This window comes from Sciurus vulgaris (genome assembly GCF_902686455.1).
Source record: "Sciurus vulgaris genome assembly, chromosome: 2".
Taxonomy (NCBI): domain Eukaryota; kingdom Metazoa; phylum Chordata; class Mammalia; order Rodentia; family Sciuridae; genus Sciurus; species Sciurus vulgaris.
The window spans coordinates 97,070,015-97,082,157 of NC_136462.1; the positions used below are offsets into that span (position 1 = coordinate 97,070,015).

The following is a 12,143-nucleotide window of genomic DNA, read 5'->3' on the forward strand; positions in this document are numbered from 1 at the left end:
TAGGAAACCTGAAGACCTACCGGAGCCAGGGGTGAAGAATGTCAGGATTTGGAGGACCTAAAGAGAAGTAGGAGGAATCATAGACATTTTCAACTATTTTAAATCTGTCTTGGTCATGACTTCCAGCAGACAAGGAGTAGGAAACCTTCCTCCTTCCCCCACTTCTGAATCACTTGTCCCTTACCTCAGGATGCAAAAATCACACTGTATCAAAACAAATGTATTAAAATTAAATCGGTATTTTCTGGTCATCCTAGGTTTCTCCTAACCAATCATTAACATTGTTAGGTCCAACTAGGACCTAGAGGTCGTGAAGCTAAAGTGGGAACAGGACATCCTGATGACCCCAAGAAGTTGAAGAGATAAGTCACACTAATATGAAAGAGAACCTGTACACAAAAGTATTATCAAGTGCCTAAGGAAGATCACAGGACAAAAATTACAATACTATAAGAGTTTAGAGGACAGAGGGAGTGTTGCTGGTGGGGAGACTGAGAGGGTTCAGAATGTGATGACAGAAGCTAACAGTGGGAATTTCGTTGATATAAGAGATGTTAAAGAAGATACTACATAACACTATTTACTAATAGGCTTTTCTATTAATTAGAGTCACTAATTCCAAAGAACCAATTCACAAACAAACCTTGAATTTGTTTATGAGTTGGGGAATATTTGTATTCTCTTGTCACTAGGGAAAATTGGCGGGGGGGCTCTGTGGTTAGAGGAAAATACGAGGGATAGGAAAGGCAGAGGTATCACTGGGATCAAGTTATGCAGCAAGTTGCTAACTGTGGTTACAATAAGTTTCCAGGAATGGGGAAATAGCGTTTGCCTGGGGCTATGGCAAGAAAGTTGACTGCATCTGATGTTCATGGCAGAAGGTAAGAGGTGAGGTCTGTACTGCAGACTCAGGCCCACCATAGAATCCCAGCTGCTACTTAAACTATCATACCAAATTATTTATTAACCTCTCTCGAAACCTCTGCTTCCTCCCATCTACAATACTGTTGTGAACATAAATCAGTTTCTATAAAATACCTCACACCTAAGAAATGATCCATGAATCTTAGATTCTTCCCCCTCCTCTGTAACAGGGTGATATGGATAGATTTAAAAAATAATTTTGGCTGGACATGGTGACACATGCCTGTAATCCCAGTGACTCAGGAGGCTGAGGCAGGAGGATTTTGAGTTCAAAGCCATCCTTAACAACTTAGTGAGGCTCTAAGCAACTCAGTGAGACCCTGTCTCTAAATAAAATATAAGGGCTGGGGATGTGGCTCATTGGTTTAGTGCCCCTGGGTTCAATCCCTAGTACTAAAACAAAACAAAACAACAACAAAAGAATTTTCAAAATACAAACCACCTGATATGTAAACATATTTTAATCCCTTTAACGTAATCTGGGGCTCTTGTTGAGAGTTAAAAAGAAAATGTATCTACTGTCTGGACAAGAAAAGCTCCTCATCTCTCTTTTTGCTGGTTAGACCCACTGGAGGTCGCTTGCTCATTGGGGCAGATTGGGAAGAAAAGGAAGCTACATGGATTGCACTTGTCAGTCTTTCTCTGCAGTTTGTGACTATGATAGATTCCAGGAAACCAGGCAATCCAGACACCACTGTTGTTGCTAAGGAAAGTTCAGGTAGACTTCCCTCACTGGCTGTACCATTCAAAGGTCAACTCTAAGAGACTGCCTCAGTTGTTATTACATGTGACTAAGAAAAAAGTAGCCCAGACCTTCAAGTGCAGTTCAAAAATATATGATGAAGATGTGAAGTTGAGTGTCTTTGAGACTGTGGACTGGAAACAAACAACAAAAAATAGCGTTTATTTTTGCCAAGCTCTGTGCCACAGGTTTCTTAGCTTTGCCCTAAAAATAATAATGTATTAATTACTCATTTTGATATTCAACAAATACTTACTGAGTGTCTACTATGTGCAAGAAGGTGTGCTGAGATTCACCAGGAATACAAGGAGAGCAGTTACTAGACTTTAAAGAGAGCTTTCAACTGAATGGGGAAGGCCATTTGTGAGAGGCACTTCCTCAAGTAAGGGAGAAATGCTTTCAACTAAGCTGATCTGGGACATCTTCAAAGACACAGAACCTGTGGAGACCTGAAAAGTACTGGGGTCAGGAAGAAGTGTGTTCAGAGTGGCATAACAAGTGTGAATAGAGGGGGCCCAAATGAAGGTACCACTTGGGGGTAAGAAAGCTGGACTGCGCTGGCAGGTTAGGAAAGTTGGGAGGGGGTTAGAGAGTGAAGCCCCTGGACTATCAGTTTGTGCCTTCTGGAATGTGAATTTTATTCTAGAACAATAGACCTTTGAAGGAAGTCTTAACAATTGCTAAATCCAACAGTCCTCAAACCTACTTTTTAAACAGAGCCTTATTTAACAGATAACTTGCCTGGAAGCCACAACAGATAAGAGTGAAATTGTTGACTGGAGAGTGTGCATGCAGGGAGAGTCTGCCCTAATGTCACTGTCCCCTTCCTACCCTCAGCAACCCTGGAGGCCTCTGCAGTACCTGAAGGATCCAATGGACACAGACTGAAAACTACTAATTTCCAAGTCTGAATGGAAAACTACCAAAGATTTTTGAGCAAGCGTGTTATTTAATCAAAGCACTATTTTGGGAAGATAAATCTGACAAGATGGATTGTAGAGAAGCCAAGAAGCAGGGAGACCAATTAAGAGATTACTGCAAAATTTCAGACCTAAATTAACATAGACCCTAGGAAATGATGGAAGTGGGGCTTATAAATAGATAGTAGCTTCAAAGTTGGACACTGCACCACTCCACTGCACAGCACGGCTAATTTAGAGGATATCTGTAGTGTCTCTGGGATCATCCATCTTTTATGGAAGGCAATGAGTCCCAAAACAAAACCAAAAGATTCCTCTGTTCTTTGAGAGAGTGCTCTATAGTTCAATACATTTCCATAAACGTACAAGAATTACCACAAGTGATAGAGTATATGTTCCCCTTAACAAACTTGTTTAGAAAGATGTTTGCTGCAGAACTGATTTATACAAACCATGCATGCCATCTATAATTAAACCTACCTACACATCTGGTACCATCTGGAGAGGTGTAAAAGCCAGGGGGACATTTGCAGAAGTAACTGCTGACTGTATTTGTACATTCACCCCCATCACAGATTCCAGGAATAGTGCTGCATTCATCAATATCTGGAACATAATAAAGAGTTTCAGTATTCATAGAACAGTGTAGAACTTCATCATCACAATTCAGATGTAATATTGGTCAAATCATGAGACTAGGAACAACCATCTTTACAGAAAACCTGCATAGAGAACAGTCCATTTCAAGAGTGAGTACTTCTTACAGCAGATTTACCCAAGAGGTTTGTCAAATTCAGGAGATTAGAGCATAATAAACTCACTTCCCTTTAGAATCTAAGACTGTGCACAATTGTTTCGCAAAGTCATTATAGCGTGCTAATACTATAATAATATGCCGAGTGTCATTTATTTTGAAATTTTGTTTTCCCAGTTCTCTCCATGTTTGACATTGAGTTAAACTTCCCTACTAATGATTTTAAATTCTGCATCACTTCTACTTCCTGTATTTCTTTTCAATCTGATTTTCCACAAAGCATATACTGAAATCCTTCAGAGAAGACTTTGTGGTCTGGATGCTGACCAAGAGTTGGCCATCGTGGGGGCCCAGACTAAGGATAGAAAGTACCAACTCTGTTTTTCAGGGGCACACCCAAACTACCATGATGATAGTTTTCTGTGGGTTTGGTGAATGCACACTTGATGAATGAACTGTCATGGATGCTGCATGCTTCACTCAGATTCATTCAAGGAAGGAATGAATCCCAGCCCCAGGGGCTGGGAGTGCTGCCGGCTCCTTTGGGATCCTGGAGCTGAGAGGGCTGCCTCGCCCAACCAAGGTCACAGCATCCCAAGGTACCCCATTTGATAACAGAGCATTGTAAAGGGAAACAAAGTTCTGGTCATCTCAACCCCAAGGGGACAACTGCAAGGCCACTCCAACTCCCCACTTCCCCTTGGGGTCAGCTGAGGCTGTTGCTGAGCCACACCCCAGCTCTAGTTCACCTTCTCCATCTACACACTTTCATCCTCTCCCCTCTCTTCCTCAGGGGTGGATCCCAAGGACATCACTGCCTGGCTACAGAGGTCAAAGTTGGCATCAGCCCTCAAGGCCAGGGTCACTGGTCTCCTCTAAGGAAGTAATAAGTGTGTCCCTTGGGACAAATATGATCATTTCCTTCAAGGGAAGCTTTCCATAGCCCAACATACACATAGACAAACGTCAATATGTGGCACTAGGATGGGGAGATGAAATTGAGGACCTCCTGCTTGGGCTCAGTATCCCTGATTCGCATGGCCTCCTCTTTAAAAGGCAAATAAGGAGGACTGTCCAGCCTGATCTAGGACTGGCTGGATTTGCCCCAAGCCTCCTGGGAGTGCTTCAATGATCAGGTGGACACTGATGAAACTCAGAAAGGCTTAAGACTTCAAAATAAGAACATTTCTTCTCCAGTCTAGTGCTGCTCTTCATTTAAAAACCAAAATAGGGAGCCAGGCACAGTGGGCCACGCCTAAAATCCCAGCTACTCGTGGGGGTATATGACAGGAGGATCACAAGTTTGAGGCCAGCCAGGGAACACAGCAAGACCCCCATATCAAAGCATAAAATAAATGAAGCTGGGTGTGGTAATGTGTGCCTGTGAAGGCCAGCCTCAGCAACTTAGTGAGACCCTGTCCCAAAATAAAAAATAAAAAGGGCTGGGGACGTGGCTCAGTGGCTAAGCACCCCTGGGTTCAATCCTGGTACCAATAATAAAGACAATGATATTAATAATGATAATAATACACAAAATAAATGAAACAAACAAACAAAAAAATAACAAAATAGGGTTCTAAGTGAATCAGGTTTAAGTATATTATGTATCAAATTCACCCTGTTAGTCAAAAAGGCAGCAGTAATACTGCTTACATGCAGTTTAACCTTTAGAAAAGCAATATCACCATTCTTCCAAGCTAGGCCAGAGGCTGAAACAAGCAATATTTCACTGCTGAAGTTAGAGTCAATGCTAACATAAACAGCACTGCCACCGTGAATTTATGTAATGGTAGAGGTGCATACTCTATTCCAACAGATATAAATTTCACTAGAGTGAAAGACGCAAAGAAACCACTCAGGACAGAGCTGAAGGTTCTAGAATCAACATATTATCTGAAGGCACATTTTAAGACAGCTCCTTAAAATGGAGCCTTCTATATTTCCCCTGACACACTTTACTAAACACAAACAGAAAACCAAAACAAGAGTATCAAAGAAACTACAAGGCTCAAAACCTCATTTAAGGACAGGGAACTATAAGGCAAAGGTATCAATATGTACCTTTCTCAAAGTGACCCTAGAAGTTAAAAACTGAGTGGCATAACAGCTACCAAACATCACATGAGGGGACAGTATCTATGAAAAATACTTTTCTACCTATTAATATAAATGACTGCTATCACTTTTATTAAGTCCACTCAACATGTATCAATATCCAAAGAGGTTAAGTGACTGCATATATTAAAGTAAGATATTTAAAAAACAGAACTAACTTTGGTTAGATGGTGAAATCATTTTTCACAAGCTGGATAGGTTAGATTTGTACTCTTTATTGAAGATAATAATAACAGTTCACGTGCTGAGTACCAGGCACTGTCTAAATGCATATTGAACATCAAGTCATTTAAATCTCACGATATAGGTGTGACAATGGGACCTTAGTTCTATGCCTCTGGTACCTGGGCATTCCTCCTTCATTACACTGAGACCTTCAGAAAACTGACATGAGTGAAACTGGAAATAAGTAAATGAGTTCATCATTTATAAACTGCTGCTGAACTCATGTTTCCACCTGACTGGGGCTGGTGGGAGGCAGGAGAGTCTCCCTTAGGTACATGCCTTCAGAGGTCAGCAGGTCAAGAATATGTTAGAGTGCACAGCTCCTTAATTCTCACTCAGATAATGTGGGCCTAGGACAGATTATGATGTTCAAAGGAGCTTAAATGACTTGGAGCTTCCCCAATGTCCCCTCCTTGGTGATGCACTTCTTCCTTCAGGCATCTTTTGTCTTTCTACTTTCCTGAACTACCTCTTCTCCCATTGTTCTGAAATGATAAAAGTGAGAGTTGATCTCATTCTGAGGCTGTGGTGGAAGTGCTAAGAGCAAAACAGAGGGTCAGAACAGGAATCACACCCTGAAGCTCATTCACAGTGATGCATTTATCCCCACAGGCTTACCACTCTGTGTTTATCTCCTTTTAATAGAATTTCAGGAATCCCAAGTAAGAGAGAAATTGAGCATGGTGACTTTCACAGAGTTCCTTCAAGTCAGTCTGTGTCAAATGCCTGTTTTAAAAGTCAACCAGTTGGGGAGGATGGCCAGCAACAGGGCTGAGCTGGGAGCTATTTCTGTGCTCTGGGCACCTGCTCCTGTCTCCTTGAAGTGGGAGAGAGGCAGAGCTGCTAGGGAGTAGCTGTCCCTGGGTAGCTGCCATGGCCTCACTGATTTCTTCAGAGGACCTGGAGAAGAAGCACAAGTGGCAGGATCCTTCCCTCCCTAGTTGTCTTAAAATGTGCCTTGAGACAATATGTTAATTCTAGAACCTTCAGTTCGGCCCTTGGTGGTTTCTTTGCCTCTTTCACTCCAGAAGGGAAGGAAAAAGATGGGATAGAACATGACTCAGTTCCAGGAAGGGCATCACTAAGACACTCAGTCACCCAAAAGCTCCATCTAAGATTGTGGACTTGACAAGAGAAATCAATTACCTGATCTTGACTGTCAGAATCACTAACCTACTGAGACCAAAGGTGGGGAGGGGGGACCCTAAAAATTGTGGAAACTGTTTAAAAGTCAGGTGTGACATTAAAGATTATGAAGGCCACTGAGTCTGTGAAATTAACTTTGTTTTATTAAACAAACTCAACCCAGTATAAAAGGTGTGAGTCAAAAGAAAATAAGGTGACTCAAGCTTTGTGGTCTCCTGACCCCCACCTCAGCAGTGCTATTGTAGAGCCACCCACCCCATGTTGGATCACAGTTTCTTACTCACACAGCACCTGATCACAACTTAGAAATAATAGTAAGTGTAAAAGTGGAGTCTGGTTGTGAAACTGGCAGAACCTCCATATATCATCTTGTCCAACCTCCTCATCTGACAGGTGAAGTAACTCAGAGATGGTAACTGATGTGTCTAAGGTCACAGGGAGGATTAGGGACTTCACCAGGACCAGGGTCAGGTCTTCCTTATTCTTAAGGTTCTTTGCCCATACTGCAGAGATTTTACCCAACTAATTGTATAGAGATCCAGTTACCTGGAGTAGTGAGTCGGGCCTGCAACCAGCTCAGAGGATGCAGCCTACCTGTGGTAATAGGTTAAACAGTCCCAGGAATTCTCTTTGGTGTCTGAGAGGATAAGAGCCCTTAATAGCAAGTAGCCATCAGATAAATATGCCATTATTTTGGAAAGAGTAGTTCCTGAGGTTTTTGGCTCACATATTAGGTAGTGCATGGACTTAAGAGCCACATTTTTTAAAATGTCTTTTGCATCATGCAGTGCTATTCTAATTGCTAAAGGCTGGGCTGACGATAATCTAAATCCCAAAATATTAGTGGTTAATTAGGAATCCAAGGGACTTCTTCCAGAAATAAAACTTAATCCTTTAATTACACTTTTTATTTCTTAATTTCCTCCCACAGTAACCTATGCAAATATGGACTTGGTTTCCAAAAGGAAAAGGCTCATGTGTTCTTTCAGTACATGCACCCTACAGTCATTGGAAAAATCAACAAAAAGGTGGGCATGAACTTTATTTCCCATTTTCTCAAATCACAGTTATAAATCTCAATCTTTTTCTTCTTAAGTGTATGAAGATTTAATGATTATCTAATCACTTTGGCTTATTAATTTACATCTTAAATGTACTTGCATTATGCATATTTATATAAATCTTGGTCTGCAACATTTTATTTAAATTGTGGGAAAAGGAGGATAGTATGGGAAAGAAAGGAGAATTCTGGAGAAGAAAGATCTCACAAAAAGCAACTCAATGAGAGACTTTTTGCATGTGAGGCATGATAGTTAACGTCTTGTGAAATTGCTAAGACCAAATTGATGGAATTGGAATTTTTTTAAGTACTGTAAAAAGTATCCAATGTCTTCAAGTCAAGAGGAAGACACATTTTAAAAGCCACTCAAAATAATGGCAAAGGTGCCAGAACAATAACCACAAGGTACTATAGTTTGGATCTCAGAATGTCCTCCAAAGATCCATGGGCTTGGTCCCCCAAGGACCAGCCCAGGAGGTGGTAGGACCTTTAGGAGTTTGGGCCTAGTGGAGGAAACAAGGTTACTGGGAGTATGCCTTTTAAGGGATTATTGGGACCTCAGGCCCTTTTCTATTTCCTTGTTGCCTTAAGGTAAACAGGCTTCATCTATCAGGTGCTCCTGCCATGACATATGGTCCCAGGCAATGGAGCAATGGACTACGGACTAAAAGCTCTGAAACCATGAGCCAAAATTAACCTGTTTCATTAACCTATATAATTTTTCTGTTGAAGTTGATTATCTCAGGCATTTTTGTCACAGTAATGGAAAGCTGAGTAAAACACAAGGCACAGAATCCCAGTTATGCCTGACCAGCTTCCTGGGACACATATAGAATCTCTTGTCCTTTCAGTGGTTGTGAGCCATATTTCCTGGGTTCTCTGTATTAATTATCTAGAGGCTAGCCTATGCCAACTCATCCTATTCACCTGGTGATGTGTCATAACAGAAAACAGGGAATTGAAGGAGTGAACTCAGCTAGCCAAGAGTTCTCAGAGGCCTTTCTGATGACTTTCCTACTTCTACTAGGGCAAGACGGGTCAACAAAGCTTAAATATCTTCCAGGCCAGAGTATATGCAGTACTAACAGGATATTCTAATCTAATATCAATTTTATATAGGAAAATAAAAAAGAAGGGAAAAACTGTCAACTAAATTTAATGCAACAGTAGATGGTGAGGAAAATAAATGTCTGGCCAAAAGTATTTTGTTTTTATCTTGCTACTGATTCTAATATGAAGATGGAAAAATGTGTATGTGTGTGTGTGTATAAAAGGATTAAGTCTTCTCAGGCTGAATTTTTGGTCCATTTGATTCACCACCATAATTAGTTTCTTAGCATAAAAGGATTTGAATCAATTTTCTTTCAGTGTGAGAATTAAATCTGTGCCTTCTGTCTAGTCCACATCCATGGACCACTCTTGACTGTTAACTATCTGGTCTGAGTAAAAATCAAGAGACAGAAAATCAATTCTAGTTGAGGCTGGAAGCTATCATTATTCCAGAAAACAAGACACATTATCAGACAAGTCATATGGTCTATAAAGCCCCAACTCTTGAAATTGACAGTATGTCTTTTAGCTGAATATATTAAACTGATAATTCTTAAAAATGTGAGACATAATCCATTGTTGATATGGGTTTTGTATGTTCTAAACCTTACTAGCTCATTAGATAAATGTCATAAAAGATATGTATGGCAACACCTGAAAACCTACACCATAATATTTTACAGAGTTCCAAATATCAGGCAATACAGTTGGTAAAGTAGATGTAACAGCTTTCATCTAGGAAAGAAGACAATACAAAATGACTCAAAAAGCAACAGAGTGTAAGTCAAAAAAGGTCAATTTTAGCATTTTGCAGGGCACTTAATGTACCAGAGATATAGTCCCTTAATTTATAATGTGAGAACCAAGTGAGTTCTTTGCTCCTTTCAATATCAATACTCTCTGTCTCAAACTCAGATCTATGATTAAACTTCTAAAGTACATTCAGCCATAGAGAGTCAACTATATTGCTTTTTGAAACTTAGAAAGCTTTTAAGAAGCCCTCTTTCAGAAAGAATTAAAATATTTTTCACAGCTACCTCAAATAACCATGTATAAAATATCCAAGAATGCAGTAACAATTATAGATTCTATGATTAACAACATAAAAACAACCCCAACCCATACATGTAATTCTACTAGAGTTAGAGTATTCCATTCAGGCCAAGTTGATATTTAATAACTGACATGTAATTTATGATTTGCACCTTAAATTTGAAGCTGTCTTTCCCTGATATGATATACTGGGCAACCAACAAAGAGGTTAAGGATTTCAGGTCAGACATCCAGCTGTAAATAAACTATTTCTCATTGCTAGAGTCTAGGAATGTAAATACCTCAGCAACTGTTTTCAATAAAAATGCATGCACCTAAATAAATCTCAGGGCACTACAGACAGAATTAGTTGAGAGCAAAGGAAATAGTGTTCTCTTCTGAGCTCAATGAGAGATGTAGCGTTGAGGGTGTTGTTTCATGATTGTAAGACATTATTGTATATAAATTACATGAGCTCATTAAAGAAAAGAGAATTCAATGCCACCTACTTATTTTCTGGATGCTTCCTTCTCACAAAGAAAGTATTACTGCACTTGGAAGCCAGGCCTCTTTATGCAAATAACAGAGTAGCAAATATGAACACATCCTCTACATACACATTTTTAGAAGCCTAATTGATAAACTAAATGAAAATATAAAAATTTTACCTCATGTTACATTTTGTTTGACTAACATTAGAAAGGTTTCCATTTGATAGGCACATGTCATGCCCCAGAAAATCCTAAACTTATACTAGAAGCTTCAGTATAAGAGTTAACAGGTCTCTCCAACTCCCCTCAAATGAAACATATATTTTTAACTAGAAAAACATCAGAAGATGTATCATTTTTAGTACTATCTAATGATCAAATTCAAATTCATGTCTCTAGAACTATGCAAAAACATGTGTCTTGAACATTTTAACCCAAATATTGGTTCAAAAATATTTCATGTTTTAATATTTAATTTGATTCAGATGGACCTCTTATTTTGGACCTATAAAAGTGGAAAAAGCTGCAGGGTGTTTCTGGTTCAATGGCACAAAGGCATATTATTCCTGGTAGGAATATTATATTTACACTTTCATGGGGATGACAAAGACTGAAGGATTTAGGAGAAATTTGCAAACAAGCTTGTTGCTGATGGGTTCTGTCTACCCTCCCCCACTTCCCTTGGCTGCAAAGTATGAGATTTCTTACCTTCACATTTTTGTGACACTTCATTAAATTTGTGTCCAGCAGGGCATTTGCACTCAAAAGATCCAACAGTATTAATGCAATTTCCTCCTTGACAGAGCCCAGGGATGGCCTGGCATTCATCCACATCTGTCAGATTTTAGGAGAGAGAGAAAGATTCATATAAAATTCATTGCAGAAGAAAATGTGACAGTTTGTCCACAATTCTATTACCATATTTATATCAATATGTCCAACATGATATTTGGACTATGATGAGAGAAACTATTACTCACAATTAAGTCATATGAAATAAATTTTGTGATTAACGTAGTTGGTCAGTAATGTTCTATAAGAAGTATTCTTTATTTTCCTGCCTTCCATCTTTCCTCATACAGAGAATATTTGTACTAGCTTTTGTGGGTCTTATTACACATGCAACAAACTAGAAGGGTACAATGATTTTTGTTTTTAATTCACTGCCTTGTTTTAATATCCAAATTGGAAGCAATAATGAGTTATTGAAGAAACGTTTAAAATCAAAATGCAATCTATTTTTACAATGAATTTCTCTTCAAGAACTGTACTGATAGTTTAGTTAAAACAGAATTGATTTCAGATCTCTTAGGCTACATAGGATAGCTAATGTTTTCATATAAATGAAGTGAGAAATGTCCTCTTTACATTCTAAAGAATTGTCTTGTGTGGGAAGAATTCAAAATATTAGGGTGATCAGTGAGAGATGTTCCCCAGTGAACACGCTGTCCCAGCAGCAGACTTACCTTGCTGGCAGAGTACCTGCCAGAGGGAAATTTTTTAAAAAAATAAGTCAGATCATGCCCCTCCCAGCTCAAAACTCAAGTCCACACTGAGTTCTGAAAGTCCTCCATGACCTTTCTCCTCTCTGGTCTTACCTCCCTCTCTCTCTCATTCCCCTCCCATCACACTGTCTTCCTCAAATACATCCAGGATGCTCCTGCCTCAGGGTCTTGCATTGGTG

General features: G+C 39.6%; 1 protein-coding gene across 2 annotated transcripts in view; it reads right to left on the reverse strand.

The window, feature by feature from the left end:
• The window catches only part of FBN1 (fibrillin 1), a 252,572-nt gene that overhangs the window by 108,162 nt on the left and 132,267 nt on the right, over window positions 1-12,143 (reverse strand). For both annotated transcript variants that reach the window (XM_079128081.1, XM_079128080.1), the window contains 2 exons: window positions 11,168-11,293; window positions 3,067-3,192 (listed from right to left, as the gene is read on the reverse strand). In XM_079128081.1, coding sequence (XP_078984207.1) covers window positions 3,067-3,192; window positions 11,168-11,293 — 252 coding nt within the window. The remainder of the gene's footprint in view (window positions 1-3,066; window positions 3,193-11,167; window positions 11,294-12,143) is intronic.